This window comes from Syngnathoides biaculeatus, chromosome 12, assembly GCF_019802595.1.
Source record: "Syngnathoides biaculeatus isolate LvHL_M chromosome 12, ASM1980259v1, whole genome shotgun sequence".
Taxonomy (NCBI): Eukaryota; Metazoa; Chordata; class Actinopteri; order Syngnathiformes; family Syngnathidae; genus Syngnathoides; species Syngnathoides biaculeatus.
Genome location: NC_084651.1, coordinates 17472188 through 17490393, shown reverse-complemented (window position 1 = coordinate 17490393; position 18206 = coordinate 17472188). Strand labels below are relative to the sequence as shown.

At 41.4% G+C, this 18206-nt stretch overlaps 3 protein-coding genes and 1 long non-coding RNA gene across 10 annotated transcripts in view; 1 reads left to right on the top strand and 3 right to left on the bottom strand.

Moving 5' to 3' along the window:
• Positions 1–424: 424 nt before the first annotated feature.
• On the bottom strand, positions 425–2348 carry LOC133510043 (uncharacterized). The gene is made up of 3 exons (XR_009797502.1): positions 2282–2348; positions 866–2202; positions 425–762 (listed from the first exon to the last, which is right to left on the bottom strand). It is a non-coding gene; the product is annotated as an uncharacterized LOC133510043 (long non-coding RNA).
• Positions 2349–2615: 267 nt separating this feature from the next.
• On the top strand, positions 2616–5658 carry neurog3 (neurogenin 3). Its single transcript, XM_061836732.1, has 2 exons — positions 2616–2686; positions 5086–5658. The coding sequence occupies exon 2, from the start codon at positions 5087–5089 to the stop codon at positions 5585–5587; it is 501 nt and encodes a 166-aa protein (XP_061692716.1). The 5' UTR covers positions 2616–2686; position 5086; the 3' UTR covers positions 5588–5658.
• Positions 5659–5804: 146 nt separating this feature from the next.
• Positions 5805–12930, bottom strand: pdlim1 (PDZ and LIM domain 1 (elfin)). The gene is made up of 7 exons (XM_061836731.1): positions 12552–12930; positions 11434–11585; positions 9914–9998; positions 9162–9346; positions 8107–8252; positions 7107–7224; positions 5805–6430 (listed from the first exon to the last, which is right to left on the bottom strand). The coding sequence occupies exons 1-7, from the start codon at positions 12642–12644 to the stop codon at positions 6244–6246; spliced, it is 966 nt and encodes a 321-aa protein (XP_061692715.1). The 5' UTR covers positions 12645–12930; the 3' UTR covers positions 5805–6243.
• A 3612-nt stretch (positions 12931–16542) lies between these two features.
• LOC133509512 (sorbin and SH3 domain-containing protein 1) overlaps positions 16543–18206 on the bottom strand; it is a 45633-nt gene continuing 43969 nt past the window's right edge. For 3 of the 7 annotated variants that reach the window (XM_061836584.1, XM_061836582.1, XM_061836583.1), the window contains 2 exons: positions 16957–17063; positions 16565–16680 (listed from right to left, as the gene is read on the bottom strand). In XM_061836584.1, coding sequence (XP_061692568.1) covers positions 16613–16680; positions 16957–17063 — 175 coding nt within the window. In that variant the 3' untranslated portion in view covers positions 16565–16612. Of the gene's footprint in view, positions 16681–16956; positions 17064–18206 lie in introns of all 7 variants that reach the window. The other 4 variants (XM_061836586.1, XM_061836580.1, XM_061836581.1 and 1 more) reach the window with 3 other exon arrangements.

Here is an 18206-nt window from a genome sequence, read left to right as displayed (position 1 = left end):
TCCATTTTTTCTTGTTGAAAGACACTAACCACAGTCATAGTGAGAATTGTGCAAAGGTGTGAATGACGGAAAATGTTTGTCTCTAGATTCCACATGCTTTGCTTGTGACCAATCCACTGTGTACCCCTCCTCACTACATAGGTTCCAGTTCACCTGTTAGGATAAAATAAGGACAAGCGGTAAATAAATGGTTGGATCAAAGTGAGTGAAAGAAGACATAAAATGCTGTGAAAAAATTGTTAACCCCTTCTGATTCTTTATCACACTGAAATGTTTCCCATCACCAAACACATTTAAAAGTTAGTCAAAGACAACACGAGTAAACACAATGCTGATTTTAAATGAAGGTTTTTAATATCACAGGAGGTAAAAAAAAAAAATAAATAAATAAAATCCAAACCAACATAGCCCTGTGTGCAAAAAATGACTACACAGCAAAAACTGCAACCAACATTTGCCATAACTGGGGCGGAATTATACCCCACTTATCTTTGCAGAACTGTTGTAATTCAGTCACACTGGAAGGTATTCAAGTATGGACCACCCTCTTAAGGTCATGCAACAGCATCGTAAAAGTTTTGCGATTTCATTTTGTCTTTCTTCAGCCATTCAGAGTTGGACTTGATGTGTTTTGGATCATCGTCCTGCTGCAAAACCAAAGTTTGTTCCAATTTCAAGTCACAAACAGTTGGCTGGACATTCTCCTTCAGGATTTTTTGTAGCCAGCAGTTACATTTTTCAAAGCAGGTCCTGGTCCAGGTCCTGGATCAAAAAAAAAAAAAAAAACAGACCCAGGTATGATAGTAGGTTGTTCTTTTTCAGAAATGCTGTGTTACTTTTACACCAGATTTATTGGGAAAGATACCTTGTAAAAATTTCAACTTTAGTCCCGTCAGAGTACTTTCTATGTAAGTCTTGGGGATCACCAAGATGTCTTCTTGGAAAATTGAGATTCTTACTGCTCACCAGTGTTTTTTTGTCTTGGAACTCTGTCCATTCTTACCCAATCTCTTCCTTATTGTGTCATGAGGACCTTGAACAATGAACCTTAACTGAGGCAAATGAGGCCTGGAGTTCCTTGGATGTTGTAAGGACTTTTGCGACCTTTTGGATGCCACTCTTGGAATAACTTTGGTCAGCAAAACACTTCTTGGAAAGATCACCTCTGTTCAGTGTTTTCATAATCATAAAGTTCATGGTTCTTACTCACTCGCTGATGGCGAGACATCTCGTCAATCATAAATAAATTCCCATGATGCAATGAGCTCCATTTATTTACATCCATGTCATATTTTATCTCCCATAACTTTCTGCTGTTGTGGCATAAATGAACTCCCTGGTTCAGTAGTTCATCCCATGACAATGTACTTATATTAGACCGATTGACTTGTTTTTCCACTTGTATGACAGTTAGTTACAATGTAACTTGCAGTCATCTACATTTGCCAAAGAGTTCTGAAAATTTTGTTGTGAGTATGACCAAATGTACACTTTCCATTGCACTTGATGCTTTCAGTTTCCCCTCCGCTCAGGTTAAGTGGCTGGATTACAGCACACTGTCTTTCCAAGCACAGGTAAACAACAACTGCAACTCGCTCCTGTTTGGTCTCCCTTACAAGTTACTATAAAAACTCCAGCTTCTCCAGATCTGTATTATCACAAGGAGACCTACTGCTCACTCCACTACAGCCCTGCAACATCTCCGCAGGCTGGCTTTCCAAATGTCGCATTATGACCTCCATCCATCCATTTTCTTTCCCGCTTATCCTCACAAGGGTCGCAGGGAGTGCTGGAGCCTATCCCAGCTGTCAACGGGCAGGAGGCAGGGTACACCCTGAACTGGTTGCCAGCTCAATCGCAAGGCACATTGAGACAGACACACTCACAATCACACCTTGGGGCAATTTAGATTGTCCAATTAATGTTGCATGTTTTTGGAATGTGGGAGGAAACTGGAGTGCCCGGAGGAAACTCACGCAGGCACGGGGAGAACATGCAAACTCCACACAGGCGGGTCTAGGATTGGACCCAGGACCTCAGAACTGGGAGGCCAACGCTTTACCAACTGATCCACTGTGCCGCCGCATCTTCAAAACCATCAATAATCATGCTGTGCTGTATCTTGCTGACCCCCTTCATGCTGTCATGCATGGTATTTGTTTTTTTTTTCTGCTAGATGTTTGTACAGTGACCTTGAGAGCCCTGAAAGGTGTGGATAAATATTATTATTATTATTTCACAGTTTATTGATACAGTAAAAGAGCTGCAGCCAAAATCCTACCTTTTAGGATACAAACTTTGTTTTCATTGAAACTGCCAGGAAGATATTATTTCAACAAAATAATGCTCATTATGCCTCTCAGTTTCTGTATTACCCGGAGGGCTCGTTTCGGAATGACATTCTGGAGTGCACGTTTATTGCGTTCCTTAATGATGTGAACAGCACATTTGGTCTTTTATGCACCACTCAAATCCATCAAGAAACACATTAGCAATTGGTCAAGACGCAACAAGACCAAGGAGAACCTTTGTGCACTCGTAGTTGCACGTGTCCTTAAGCTTGACCCCCCCAACCCCACCCACATAAAAAACACACAAGACAGAGAGAAAAAAAAACGAAAAGACAAACCGTCTCCAAGGACAGCTATTCCTCTGTAATTGGTGTACACTGGCTTCAAAAGCTGAGGTGAGATGTACAATGTATTGCTTGTGAAAGGAAACTCGGAAGCACATTAAAAGTGAATTCGTTTTTGTGTAAAGTGCGTTCAGGGTCATTCCGGTCACGACGCGCGCACCCCTCCAAAAGCGCACACAGCTCCAAAGGCGCACTCCATATTTTGTAAAGGACAGTCACATTGTTGAGGGCTTCCACAAGAGCTGTGCATATGGCATCAGGGTTGCAATTAAATGTTTTTAAGATGTTTTCCCTTTCTTGAAGAAGTTTCCTTTCCCCTTTCTCTCTCCCGGCAGCTCTTTGGCAGAAGGAGCGAGAGGAGGGGGGCGCATTGTATGGCGTCCCTGATAACAATCTGGTCAGCGAGTTGTTGGTCTTCGATTGGCCTTCTCAAAACGTCCTTCAAACAAAAAGCTGAAGACGAAAATAAAGCCCCACCTGGTACCTCTGTTTGCTAAAATAATAAATAGATTTGGTTTAATAAATAAGCAAAGGAGAGCGTGAAGTAGTCGAGAGGAAAAACCAGGCGCATCCTGCAGGTATCACCTGCTCCGAAGCTTGGTCGTTTGCTTTGTTAAATATTCTTCAATTACTTTTCGTACCAACTCTGCCGTCATACCTGCTTATATGAGCGCTTATGTTTGCCTACACTTTGCATAACAAACATGATAATACAACGCACTGGAAATAAAAAAAAAAAAAAAAAAAAAGCAAAGACGACTGCTTTAAACCAGCACCTGCCTGTCATATGCCAAAATGGATATGACATCTTTGATTATTCGTAAAGTGCGCTATTTGCTTTATTTTCTACTTCTTCGTACCTTTTACAACAGCAAGTCAACGTGTCATATGTCTTGCCAGTGTATTTGTCCACTTTATTGGAAGCATATGGGGATCCGATTCTTCACAAAACACATATTTGCACAGAAATTTAAGGAGCTTTTTATCCTTAAACTGGCCATGTTGACGTCCCCCCTCCCCACCCCTTTAAGATTACAAGTAAGGGACAGATATTGACATAGCTTGCAGGCCTTTGAGTTGGGTCAAATTAAACAGAATTAGTTATAAAGATGTGTGACGATATCTTCCGGTTAGCCCGTTGACGCATCATAAAGGCTCAAACTGTTGGAGGAATAGACACGGGAAAATTAATAGTGTGGATATACATCATTGGATTGTCCTTAAAATTGCATAAATCTCAGGCAAGGAAGTATCGGAGAATTATCGTCTCGTGCAAATCAAGAGAGGTTGTGCGCATGTAAAATACGCGTATTGCATGTGCATATTCTACTCAAATGTATTTTCAAAACCGTCTGTGTTTCGATGCGTTTTGTCAATATCCTTCATATAGGCGTATTCCTTCTTCTTTTCTTTTCTTTTTTTAAAGAAAGTTAGTTCTTTTGCTGCTCCGACTGACTGCAGACATTGCTGCTGTTCCACCGACGAGTGCGTAAAAGGGGCCATCACACGGAATGATCGTCAAGCCTGATGCCATATGAATATAAGAGAGTTTATGCATAAACAGGTTTAAATAGGAGCAAATTAAACAAGAATATCCCGTTGTAACTGAACTCCACATTAAAAATTGTCTATAGTGAGAAACAATGATAATTATTTCAAAACTGCTGGCTCATGGAACGTCTCAGCTGACCAGAACGTTGAACACACAACTTGCCTGTTTTGTATTTTTCAAAATGGTGAATTAAAAACATATAAGACTTGAGGCCGTCCAGCGAGGACAAAAGAGAAAATGGCCATAAATCACAGCTCCGTGTCATTACCCGCCCACAAAGTTGAGGAGGTTTTATAGAAAGTCTAATAAAGTGCGTTCCATTTCAGGTAAGTCAAAAATATTTGTCACTTCCCCGTGTTGGCTACCCTCATTCAAAACACAACAACGCACAAAGAGATACGCTGGGGCTGATAAAAAATGGGGAGAGGGTGCAAGACGCGCTGCCTGAAAGCCGATTGGCTATCTGACACGTGCTGTTGATTCAGGCGCACAAAAAGATAAGATAAACGCCATATAAAAATGACAGAGACGCGCATCCACGACGCACAAGTCGAGCTGCCTCCTGCTGCTGCGTCAGTCAAGAGACACACGTAGGTACGTGCAAGTCTTTTTCCTCATGGATGCATTGATCATAGACACTATGCGTGGGTTCATCAGAAATAAGATACTGGTCAGGTTTGATCGATGATGCCAGAAATGTATTGATTGATCAACTTAATACATCATTGTATCTAAACATTATTTCTCCAGATTTTTTTTATTGCATTGAATTAGATTGTGCAGGTAAGAAGAATAAAGTATCCCGTTGTGAATGTGTTCACAATATTGTTACATGTACCATAGATATTATTAAATGATCTATGACATAATTTGGAGTACATGTTTTCTCTTGGAATAGGATGTTTCCCAAAAAGAAGTCTGCCCCAAGAGACGCACACACACTCAGGAGGCCAGTGATGCACGGGAGCCCAAATTTCCACCATTCAAAAGACTGCAGTGAACACGTAAGGAGAAACGAAACGCAACAAGCCAAATGTCCGCACTCTGCATTGCGGGGCAGGCGCAGGGTGAAGGCCAATGACAGGGAGCGTCACCGGATGCACAACCTCAATTCTGCTCTGAACACGCTCAGAAACATCTTGCCAGCTCTGCCCGAGGACGGCAAGATGACCAAGATAGAAACTCTGCGGTTTGCCCACAACTACATCTGGGCCCTGACCGAGACTCTGCGTATAGAGCAGCAAGCACACAAGGCAGACTACCTGCCTGCCCTGAGCAGGACTGGTCAGCACACAGCTGAGGCCCACTTGGTACCATCTGATCAGCCTTGTTGTGGCCCAATAACCTTTTACCCCAAGCTACTCTCCTGCGAGAGTGAACTCGGATATGATTGGCAATAATAAAATGTCAATTCCTTTTCACCCTAACTTATAAAAAACATTAAAAGCAGCTCCTTATTGTTTCATTTTTTTGGGACAATACAGGTGACTTTGTCTTTAAATGAGTAGTTCTTAGATAGATTGCTCTTGTTGTACATGTAGCGCTTAGAGTAATTTAAGTTCACAGGCCTCTTTCATTTTGCAGAGGCAATCAAATTTAGAAAATAGGCACCAGATCTAAAATTAAAACATTTATTTAGCATGGGTATTAAAATGTGTTTGCCATATTATTGCATCATAGTTGGTCTTCTCAATAAAAACAGTACAAAAATTATGCATTTTGTGTGTTGTCGAGCATGACAGTCCGTTGTTCTCACGAGGGCTCAAAAAAGTATCATTAAACAAACATCCACAAACTCAGTGGTTCTTTTCCTGTGAATACTGCCCTGATTACCATTCAAATTAGTGGCAAAACATGAATTTACTGTAGTCTGAAAGTATGAAGTGTTTACCTTGTATTGCAAATGCCAAAGCACTTACGTGCAAATCAACATCTTCCGTCCACTCTGCCAGTGTCTACACAAGAGTGTAAAGTAGAAGCGAAATGTATTGCACAGTCTTAAAAAAAAAAAAAAAACAACCCAGTGTGCAGTCTGAGGCTGAACTTCTTGATCTCTCTACTTGGGGAAGACCGTGACCACGTCATAGCCCTCGGGCGGGGTCATTCGCTCGCGAGCGTGCTTCTCGCAGTAAATCTGCTCTTCCACAAAGAAATGTCCCTTCTGTTTCAGGTTGACGTCGCAGTCTGTGCAGGTGTAGCACTCAGGGTGTCGGAACTTGTCACGTAGCTTCACCACCATCCCCCTAAGGCACAAAAGTCAACAATTCAACATACACCGTGACACTTTCCATTTGAAATGGAAGCACGTGGCATGAACACTACAGATGAATTACAGCAGTCAAAGTTAGCGCTGATTTGGTGCTGTTTGACCAGGTCGACTTCTACTGTTTTTCCGCAATGATAATACTATGTTAACATCAGTTTAGCTTTCATAGCGTTAAAGGAGTGATTCTTGGTTAATATTTTAGAGTTGCCCTTCCCAAACACGGGATTGGGACTCATTTTCAGATTTTGTTGCAAGGGTCCTAAAGCACTTGGCTTGTTTGGTGACACACAAGTAAGTGGCCTGCAGTGCCAAAGGGAGTAATATTTTTCTTTGTTTTACTTAGGGTGCCTGACTTCACCTTTAGAACCCTTTTGAAAGGTTCATTTCAATTTAGCCTCATGGACAGCATCAGTGCTACACTGAGAGGTAGCCTTCTCTTAAAAGTGAAACCAAATGTTTGCCTTAACAACAACTGCTTGGACTTCCTGAAATGAAAATAATCTACACCAAGACGATACCATTGCGAATTAGCACAGTTGAAATGTGCCACAAGGTGGCACTACAATAGAAGACCAGAACAGCTATGGTATGAGTAGAAGGTCTCTTCAATTGAATCATGCATTAAAAACAGACTTAAAGGGCTAAACACTTACACAATCCCTGATCCACATTTATCACAGATAGGCAGCTTCTCAGGATTTCCAACGGAGGAGCCAATCTTTGTTGTCGGTGCTTTCACACTCCTGAACCCTGATGGTCTGTCAGAATTTCCTACAGAGATACACAAACAACACTTTAGGGTTGTTTTACATTCAGATCTCAACTTAATATCATAGACTGTACATGTGCTAGCCCGTTATTCAGGGGGGGTTGAGTTTCCTCCTGGATATTTTTTGCTCCTATTGGAACACAGAGTGCACCGCACTTTGCCGGGAACGTCCACATGTTGATAACGTTTTCGGTCCTATCGGCACGGTTACACTTTTTTCAAGACATGCCCGTCTGAAAGAGTTTTTGATTCCAGCATCCTTGTCAATTGCCCTCGCTTGATCTTCATCCTTTTTTTCTAACATCTTCGCCATCATAAAACTTTGAACACACCGTCGCTCAGTTCGCGCTAAGTCCCACGCACCATTACTTGGCTAACTCATAAGTTACACTGCGATTTCTGAGAACTGAGAACACGTACATGGCAATGGTGAATCTCGAATAACCACTATCACGATTGGATCGTTATACTGTATAACTCTGTTGTCCAATCGAGTAATCTGCCGCAAACAAGATTTAATGTTTATGTCGCAAAATGCAAATATTTACACTACCGAGCAGGTTAGAACGGCATATGATAGTCGTGCTTGTGCTAGCACTAAGCTGAACTTGCAGCTTGGAGCCCACCACCGACAGGCAGGCGCACGATACTCTACCCTCTGAAATTTTCTCAACGGATTTGCACTTATCTCGAGAATGGTCATTTTGGTCTGAAAAAGTCGGAAATCCGCCGATTGGCGGAAAATTCTCATCCCTGCTTATTACATCACTGAAGAATATGACTTGGAATCAAATAAGTGAAAACCTGCTGACATTTTTTGGTTCAAAACAGACTGCAAAATTCAATCGGATGATGGGACAAAAATTAGTAACTTAGATCCGTACCAGTCTCGAGAATCTCCTGAAGCACTTTGAAGGAAGCTGACTGTCGAGGGGGCTCATCAGACTCCTGGTTCTCTTGCAGCATTTTGTAAACCTCTGAATCTGCTGCTATAGGCGGCCGCTTGGTGGACTTTGTTGGCTCTGCAGCTCTAGAAGGTTCATAGATTGCTAAGTTTGTATTAACCACAAACTAAAGACCTCTTCAGAGCAGAATAGTAGACTTTTCGTGTGTTGACATAATGTGTCACATGAAGCCTGTTTGTAATTAAAGCGCAAACTGTATTTCAAGTAGAGGGGGAAATGATTGTCATAGAAACAAGCAGCACATTCACGTAAAAAAAGCAAATTACTGGACGCAAAAGGTGTTAAAACTGCATTGAAGTTGCTGGAGATGCTCTTGCATTTGTGAATCATCACTGACCCAGACACTAAATCCCAAGTCAACCCAGAGTCCTTTGAATGAGTTCAAAACATACAGAAATATATTATCTTGTCCTATGTACCGTGGGGATAGCAACTGGACTACTAATTATTGATGCAAATGACATTGGCAGGAAAAAAAAAAACCCCACAATTCTTGAATAAGCAGGTATAAATCGCCATGAAGCATTTTTGGGGTTAGGTCGGAAAAAAGAAGGAAATAAATATTTTAAAACTTTAAATTTTTTAAAAATAAATAAGTATTTTAAAACTGGAAAAGATTAAAAAAAGAAAAACAAAAGGAAACAAATCTGAAAAAAAAAGTGTGTGTGGGGGTCCAATGTACACAATTGTTATAATTTCTTTTGCTGGGAAAAAAAAATTCAAACAAGTCTGAGGTCGCCTGGAACCACTCTGTGTTCAACTTTATTGGGTCCACCGCCCTGCAAACTGGGTTAATAATTAATCTTGTGAACACCTTGTATGATTAGTTTAAATTAATATGGTATTTCAAGTTTGAAAGACAATACATTTTTTTGTAGGTACTAAGTGGCAGTCTATATTGCAAACAGACAATATTGAGGTCTGCTCTGTCACGGTTTAACTTTCCCCAACGTTCCCCCCAAGTTCATTCTTACACATTGTCAGCCTCGTTGGTGGTTTTCAAAGTTTTGACTTCGTCCACAGCCGAGTTGAAGTTCTTGATATTCTCTGAGGAGTAGAGGCCAGCTGGGTTGTTGTACTGGTTGGTCACAACCTTGGAACCAAAACTGGAGAATGGCAGAGCACTCCTGTTGTGGGCGGAGCCTATTTGTTTCATTTCCTGCGAAAGACAGATCCAGTAATGATGTTAAAGTTTGTGTGAAACTAACCAAGAAAAGTCTGTAACAGATCTAAAAGAAAGCTCCTTTTTTTGTGCGGATGGCCTCATGTTTCAAACACAACAAACAAGCTGTCAGCAAGCTTAATCACAGCTCAAGCAGTTCACGATATAATCATTTGAACAAATAAAACAGTGCCATGGCATCCAAGTGACACATCACATTCAAGCATTCCACACGCGTGTTTGTGACAAAACTGTAGAGCAACTACTGTAAACTTTGTGGCCTGTGGAGAGCCTGCCACAGATCCCACTGGCCTTTGCTTTCCACTCACTAGACAGGAACTGAGTCTTGCGTCAGCGCTTGGCAGATAAACTACTGTCGTCTAGGAAACCTCCTGTTGGGGAAGTAAACAATGACTTCATCGTTGGCTGGAAGGGTGCGGCGAGGACAATGCTCAGACTTGCAGAAAACTGTACGACTACCGGTAAGTTAAATCTGACGAGATTGCCCTCTAAATGAGTCATTCTACTTGTTCCAGTTTAGATGTCGAGTCTGACGACACGCACCCGTGGCTCTGATGCAAGATTCATCTTGTAGGGATGCGATTTTCCTTCTTCTGATGTGAGTGGCGACCACAACTTATTCTCTGATCTGAAACATAAGGGAATGACAATATTTCTTTAAGTGCAAAGGTCAGTTACCATAGTCATCCAATTCCAAGTCTCTAGGTGTTTTCATTGTATTGACAACAAAATTAAAGTGCCTTTGAATGAAACATGCTCCTTGCCTGTATCATTTTTGGCTTGGCCACTTTTAATATTGCACAGTTATCTTAAATTAGACTTAAATGTGTCAGGCATTGACTAAATGTGGTAATGTGTTTTAAGCATTTTGTTTTGTAACCATGGGGCTTTACTATAAACAAGCAAGCCTGAATTTAGTGTTACGTGGCTTCAGTGCCACAGCATGCATGCACTGACTACAACAAACAGGGCCCTTAGATCCATTGGAAAAGACGCGGCACAAGTAAGATGAAGAGGCAGATGAAGAGAAGGAGAAGATTCCCAACTAATCTCTATTAATAGTTGTCGTTCCCTCGAGAGCAGAGAGAATTTGGCTGGCGGTACTGCTGGATGCACTGTTGCTCCTACATGTGTATTAAAGAAGCAGTGGCTGGAAGTTTTATAAATATAGTAAATACCCTCCATCCATTTTCTTTGCCGCTTATCCTCACAAGGGTCACGGGGAGTGCTGGAGCCTATCCCAGCTGTCAACGGCCAGGAGGCGGGGTACACCCTGAACTGTTTGCCAGCCAATCGCAGGGCACATAGAGACAAACAGCCACACTCGCAATCAGACCTACGAGCAATATAGAGTGTCCAATTAATGTTGCATGTTTTTGCGATGTGGGAGGAAACCGGAGTGCCCGGAGAAAACCCACGCAGGTACGGGGAGAACATGCAAACTCCACACAGGCGGGGCCGGGAACGAACCCAGGTCCTCAGAATTGTGAGGCCAACGCTTTTATCAGCTGATCCACCGTGCCCAGTGAATCCCCACATATATAGTAATTTTCAATAGCCTATAAAGTTTGCCAGTATACTGCATGTTAGTGTTAAACAATCAGACTTTGGTAAACCGAGATTACATGATTTAGTGTTTAAATATATTATACAATGATTAATTCCCTTTTGTCGGTTTTACACAAAACTTCAACTGGGAAAGTTAAAGAGCCATCGAGCTCCACCTCTTATTTGGAGAACTGTGCAAGCGTAAAAGTGAAACTGGTGCAAAAGAATATTTGAAAAAGTGTGCCTTAATAGGTTTATGTATGTTGAAATAGGATCAGATATGGGCAAAATTTGTGGGAGGGGTAAAAGTCTATGAAACAATAATATGGTCTATATATTGTTCATCTCAAATCTAATGTAATGCAGATGAGTTAAAAGATAAGGGCTGCGTAAAACAATGCATAGGCATGAAACATTGTCATCGCCTTAACATCTGGATTGGGAATGAGCTGTCTTCGTTGTAAAGTTTTAAAAAGGCATGAGTTGGCGCAGGCCGGACTGGCGTAATCCCATACCTGTCTATGGAAAGTGCCATCTCCTGTATGCACCCCTTAATTTTGTTCTGTGCTTCCAAGTGAGTCATTTTGTCTGTGGCTTCACCATCAATAGCCAAGATCACGTCACCAATACAGAGGTTGGCCTCGGCTGCTTTGCTTCCAGGAGTCACCTGCACTCAAGAGACAAGGAATGAACAGTGAAGGTTTATTTATTTATTTTTTTTTAAAGGAAAAAAAAAAACCCTCTAAATTCAGTGCAAGCTTTCACGAAAAACAAACAAAAAAAACAAAAACAAAACAAAACAAAACGCTGCCTCTCTGGTTTACTGACTATCACAACCTGACCTGAATGTGTGTTATTGTTTACGGTTCACACACAGGCAGTTACATAAGGGGGCAGACACTATTTAAAATAAAAGCCCTGAAGACAAGAAACTCTGGCCCAGCCCTGGAATTTGTTATCACGTTTAATGGGTGGGAAGGACAGTGCAATTAGAAGCAGAAATAGAAGCTGCTAGTCTTCTAAAAATCAGCAGAATCAGTGGAAATATGCTGCATAGCTCATAAGCCACAACATTATAAGACACATATACTTAAAATCCAAACTTTAAGAAAAAAAAATGCTGTTTTGACTGAGGATAAAATATTAAGTAAAAGTATGTTCATTACTTTGTTCGGTTATATTTTGTGAACTGTTTCTAATTTCTAAATTAGAAATGCAAAATAATAGTAAAGGGTGCTTGTATGAGGTAGTACACAAAGCAAAGAAAAAAAAGAAATAATTTATATATTAACAACTGACCACATTCAACTGGTCCTGAGGAGCTTATGGACTACTGAAGAAGTTTCAAACCAAGACATTACAAATAACATTAGAACGTGCTAAACATAACTTCTTCATTAAAAACACAACAACTGCATAAAGCATTATACAATGCACATGCCCGGCTAGGTAGAAAATCTTAACAGTGCCTAATAATAAACTGAGCTCAATAGACCCGTCATCACAGGTAGCTTTGTGTTAGTTAACTAGTTGAGCAAATTATGCACAGTACATGACTCTCGAGTGGACTCGGTAGAAAGCTAAATCGCGACAAGAACTCAATTCGTGACTCGCAAATCCAAACCAAACTTACCCGAGAAATAGTCAGCGGCTGCTCGAAGTCTTTTCCTCCAACCAGCCTGAACCCCCAGGGCCCAGGACCTTGCACAACTACCCGGAGAGGCATAACTACCTGCGAATGGCTATGGACGTGCTCAAAGTGTCAGCCGATGGGTTTGTCTCTCTTTGTTGGTTCTAATGACCCGCGAGGTGCCCAATGGCCGGGCGGGCTCGAGGAAGAACAGGGGCGGGCCTCAGGTTTGTGGGACGACTCGGTTAGCTTCGTCAAGCTGCTCATATTTGGCTGAGGGACAACTCCAGGATCTTCTATTTGCACAAATTCCCGCTGGGAAAGAGACTGACAAATGTAGTGGCTGACTTACTTTTTGGTTTCGTTTTTTTTTGCGTGACTTGTTTGTCTTTCCCAGCCTAGACTGAAATAGTCAACGTCCACCTGCACCCCCGCGGTGATGACGTAAACTATTGTAAGGAAACTACTCGAGAGTGATCACTCTGTTCCTCATCAATGATCTCAGCCGCGTTTTGCAGCAGGCCTTACTGGCCCGTGGGTGGCGTCCCTCCTGCGTTACATGCAAGTTTACCATTTATGGTAGAGCTTTAATCCCGGGATGTGGAATGTGCCACTCCCAAATTTTGAATTCCTTCCAGGATTGCTGCGCAAGTGGAGTGAGAAAACTCCAGTCTGCTAACTGAGTGACGTTTTTGGGTATGTTTACTAACAAAATGAAAGTTCTGAACTTCTGTGAACTTGGAAAGTGTCAATTTAATATACTGTACAGAAAATCTCACATGAACCTAACATAAATGCTTACATAAGTGAATTTGCAATCAACTATTCTCTTTGCTATTAATTAAAGATAAATGGTGACCAATTCGGGGTGTACAGGGCCTCTTGCCTGAAGATAGCAGGGATAGGCTCTAGCACACACGTGACACTTGTGAGGACAAGCGGTACAGAAAACGGATGGATGGTTATGAATGTGAGTTTAAATGTGAATGCTCTTCTTTGCCTCTTAGTCAAAGTCAGATAGCATAGGCTTCATCTCACCTGTGACCCTGATGAGGACAAGCGCTAAAGAAAAATGGAGCGATGGAAATGGTTGCTCTACTCCTGACTATGATTGCAATTTTAAAGTGTCATGCCCAAAAACTGTTTTCCAACAAGGATCTACAGACATTCCAATAATTCAAAACAAATGGTTTTCAAAGGTTTATTAAATACTGCATTATACCAAAGTCACAGCAGTGTATCTTTTTTTTAATATTCTCAACGTAACAACACTGCAAATTGAAGCAAACAAACCAAACTTGTTGCAGGTTGTGTGTTGCAAACAAATTCAACCGTAGTAGCTGAACATAATCATTAAGCTGAAAGCAGTACATCACACTTTTGATACTTGCACAGTAATTGACAAGAGTCGCAGTGAATGTACTCCCACCATCGAGACGAGAAATAAATGGGGTAAGCGTGGCAACATAAATATGTCATGGATACATGAAAAATACTCATGAATGAAAATGAGGCACGATTTTTCATCAAGCATAAGGCATTATGAGCTCACAAACGGCAGCCTAATGTTCATATGCATCAAACTTCCTGTGCTCGGTCACGTTCCACACTGTGGCAAAATCCTTCAGGTAGATAAAACGCTGCACACTGAAACCTCCATCAGAGGCTCTCATCATATGCAGACTATTTCTTATTTTACATATTTACAATCCTTATCTCTGTTACCTCAAGATGAACCTTCGACACATTTTTATACACTGCATCACATTCAAATATCGTACATTCATACATCCTTTGATGTGATCTGACACACACTATGACACAAACGATTCATTGTAGGTTAAACTTGTTTTTATACCCATGTCACTGCAGTTGTGTTATAGGACAGAGATGGAAGTCACGCAGACTCCCAACAAACCCCATAACATCTATGAGGAGCTCAAGTTACATGAGAACCCAAAAAACAAAACAAAACAAAAAAAAAAATTGGCCAGTTGTGCAGAATAAAACGTGCTTTTGTGAGGTGACGAAATACCAGAACATTCTATAAGTGCTACACAGGCACACTCATAATACAGTGTGTTGTCGTCGTCGTGACAACTGTAAGGAAGAAACATTGCTACAGGGTCCTGTTAAATATGCAATCCAACCATACTGTACAACACTCATCACTGCACAAATGTAGCTAGTACGCTGCGATGCAATATCCTTCCATACTCTGGATAATACTGAAGGGCTACCGATAGTCTGGCGATGCTTGATTAGATATTTACGCCTAAACACTCATACAGTATAAATATTGATATATTTTTGAACTGCCCTACAGATATCGGAAGCAACAAGCGCTAAGAATGAATATGAATGTTCATATTCTACTATACAACTCGTTGAGCACATCTCAGTGTTGGTAGCAAATTTGAGGAGGACAAATATGGAGACATTTGCTACATTGTTAGGACTGTGGTATTAATCAGGACAGGAGCGAATCACAAATAATACACAGGCTTTTGGATGACAACATTTCATAGGTGATTTTTACTACTTTTGTTGTGGATCTTGCACTAATGCTGACTTAACTAGTCAGATCACTTTGGAAACTGAAAGCTGGGTGTTAGGAAAATATGTATCCACATTTCAAAAGCTTTGTAAATTGATGTACACATTTGCACAACAAGAACGTACGATCTTATCAAGTACGGTGTACTGTAGTTTGAATCTCACGATGCTTTAAAAATCACTATTGTCGTCTCCAAAAGGTTCATGATTAATCCTGTGGTCATTGAGTTTGGTGGGCTTACCGCCACCTACCTTGAAGGTGTCACGTGTCAGCAAACACTAATGGCAATGCTTTACAACAAGAGGTACAAAATAGTAAGTGTCTGAAATAATGTGCATTATTTACATGGTTTACCTCTGCTATTAGGAGATTTTTCACTGCCCAACATGTGCTTTCTTTGTATGTGATTAACATGGGGGCAAAGAAAAATCGAAGACAACAGCAGATTCAAAGCATTTGCATGATGTGTGATAAAGATTGTGTAAAATATTGATTGCGTTAAGATTCCACCCAATAAAAAAATGGCACTGACTGTGTTCTAGCCAATGCTGACTTTTGACTTGAAAAGGTAAATAAATTAAAAAAAAAAATCCAGTTCAGGTAATAAAATCTAGTATTTCATTCATAATCTGGTGCGCTGGATTTAGACTGATGTGCTACATGAACATGAAGGGTTCTATTTTCATCAACGGCGTAAATCTGCCGTAAATCTGTGATGAGGCAAGTCAGGCTGGTTTTGCGTAATTTGCTCAGCGCCATTGTCGGCGATGAACGCAGATGGCTTCACTTGCCGCCAATCAAAGCAGCTCCTCTCATCCCCTTTAAAGGCCGTGCCATAAATCTCCCCAAAAAGCCCAATAACTGCTTGCTCCAATGTTACAGAGGGTTCGATCCCCATTGTTCACATATTTTTGAATAAATTACATCTGACACCCACCACACGTCTGCAGATGTCAGAGTCAGTCTGCTTGTGTCCGAACCAAATTAATATTAAGACTAGTGGTCTACTTACTACGCTTGACTTAGACATGGTCCAAACAAGCGTAAGTTTTGACCTACTTTCTGCAACGAAATTATCACACGTGCTGGGCGCACATCAAAGTACACGACCCTGTCCCACGAGCTCGTTATAGATCGGCTTGCAAAATTGGCTAACATGCACGGCGAGCCTTGCGCATGGACAAAAATCCAAATATGCCTGTATTTTCACTCTGCCGCAGTTGCGCCGTCTGTGAAAATAGAGCCCATAGTGTCAATGGCAGGAGCAGATTGGAAGCTTGTATCTGCAGGGTAAAAAAATATTTCTTGTGGCAGATTCTTTGTGGAGACCAGCACGTACATAAAATACGTGTCGATACCGTGCTGTGGTTTGGGCATCGAGTATACAAACACCTTCATTGTGCAATTTGACATTCTTTAGAATGAACCAATCATTTTGACTAAACGACTACTCGGCCATGCCTGATGTCCATCGTTTGACACGCAAGTGTGCTGAGGTTCATTCACGTTACGGATTCACCTCCTTTACGTAATTCCCAGGGAAAGTACCAAACTGATTTGTCCTCTTTGAGGTACCTGAAGGAAGAGAGAGAATTAAAAATCAGATCTTGACTTTGTTCACTCACAGAACACATAGTATGAATACATGACGTGAGTAGTGTCTGGTTTGATTAATTCTCTGCTTGTTTTAAGTAACCCAATATGGCATGATAAGGCACTGACGAATCAATCCCCTGAGCTTGCACATTACAAGGATTCAGTACTCTTTCATCAGAAGCCCGACATGGACACACTCTATGACACAACGAGACTGACTGTATTTATCAGGAATGTGAGGCCTGATGTACATACCAACAAACCAGCCATCATCACACTTCTCCATGACGCTGATGAGATCTCCCTCCTGCAGCTCCAGCTCGTCTTCGTTCTCTGGTGCGTAACTGTACAGAGCTTGGAAACTGGAGCGAAGCAGAGGACACGCTGGTAAATGCGATGGACAGGACAGACATCTTGAGACCAGTGAGGAAGATTCAGTCAAATTAATGATACATTGTATGGCATAAGTGGATATAGCATGCACTTTACACACGTGTACACACAAATATGTACTTTTTGGAATACATACACATATTTAGCCACATACAGTACATACATATACACCTATACTGCATACATAATGTGGCATTTTCTGACAGCAGTCACAGTATTATTTTGTATTTACATACAATGTGTTCAATTAGCAGCCATACATGCTTACGCCATATATTGCCTCCACACACGTGGTCTTTGAAATATATCCATCTATTTTTTTGCCGCTTATCCTCACGAGGGTCGCGGGGAGTGCTGGAGCCTATCCCAGCTGTCAACAAGCAGGAGGCGGGGTACACCCTGAACTGGTTGCCAGCCAATTGACCCCTCCGTAGAAATTGCGTCATCCGCGTCGCTGACCGATCAGAGGCCAGATATCTTCATAAACCAGCCCTCTTGTTGGCATCCGCTATTACCTCAGACAACGTTGCATGGTCCAGTATAGCTTTTGTTAGCGTTTTATCGCGTATTTGGGTTCTTTAACAATAGATATGGTTAAGAGGTGTAGTCACGGACTTTGTAATGCTGACGACAGGTATCCTGAAGGCTAGTTGGTGGAGTTCAATTCGTACCATTTCCAAAACCGAAGACCGAGTACGAAAAATGTCTTCGATGGATCAAACTTTGTGGAAGACGGCATGATCAAGTGAATCCATCTAAAATCAACCGGAACAGATATGTTTGCACGAAGGTAAGCCCTATATGTGATTTTCAATACATGTCTCATATAAATGAATTAGCAGTTCTTCGCTTGCATAACATAGCTCCGTGTGAATGATTGACACACTTGATCTGTTTTGAGCGATATTTTGCGATGATCTGACTGCACAAACGTGTCTCTTTGTTGCCGGCTAGAGAGCTAAGCTAAACCGGACTATGTTTGCACGAAGGTATGCCCTATATTTGATTTTCAATACATGTCTCATATAAATGAATTAGCAGTTCTTCGCTTGCATAACATAGCTCCGTGTGAATGATTGACACACTTGATCTGTGATGAGCGATACTTTGCG

Coding starts and splice junctions, on each gene's coding strand:
- neurog3 (XM_061836732.1), top strand. CDS start 5,087: ATGTTTCCCAAAAAGAAGTCTGCCCCAAGAGACGCACACACACTCAGG.
- pdlim1 (XM_061836731.1), bottom strand. CDS start 12,644: ATGCCTCTCCGGGTAGTTGTGCAAGGTCCTGGGCCCTGGGGGTTCAGG. Junction 9,999..11,433: donor ATGGCACTTTCCATAGACAG/GTATGGGATTAC, acceptor CTTATGTTTCAG/ATCAGAGAATAAGTTGTGGT. Junction 6,431..7,106: donor AAATGTGGATCAGGGATTGT/GTAAGTGTTTAG, acceptor TTTGTGCCTTAG/GGGGATGGTGGTGAAGCTAC.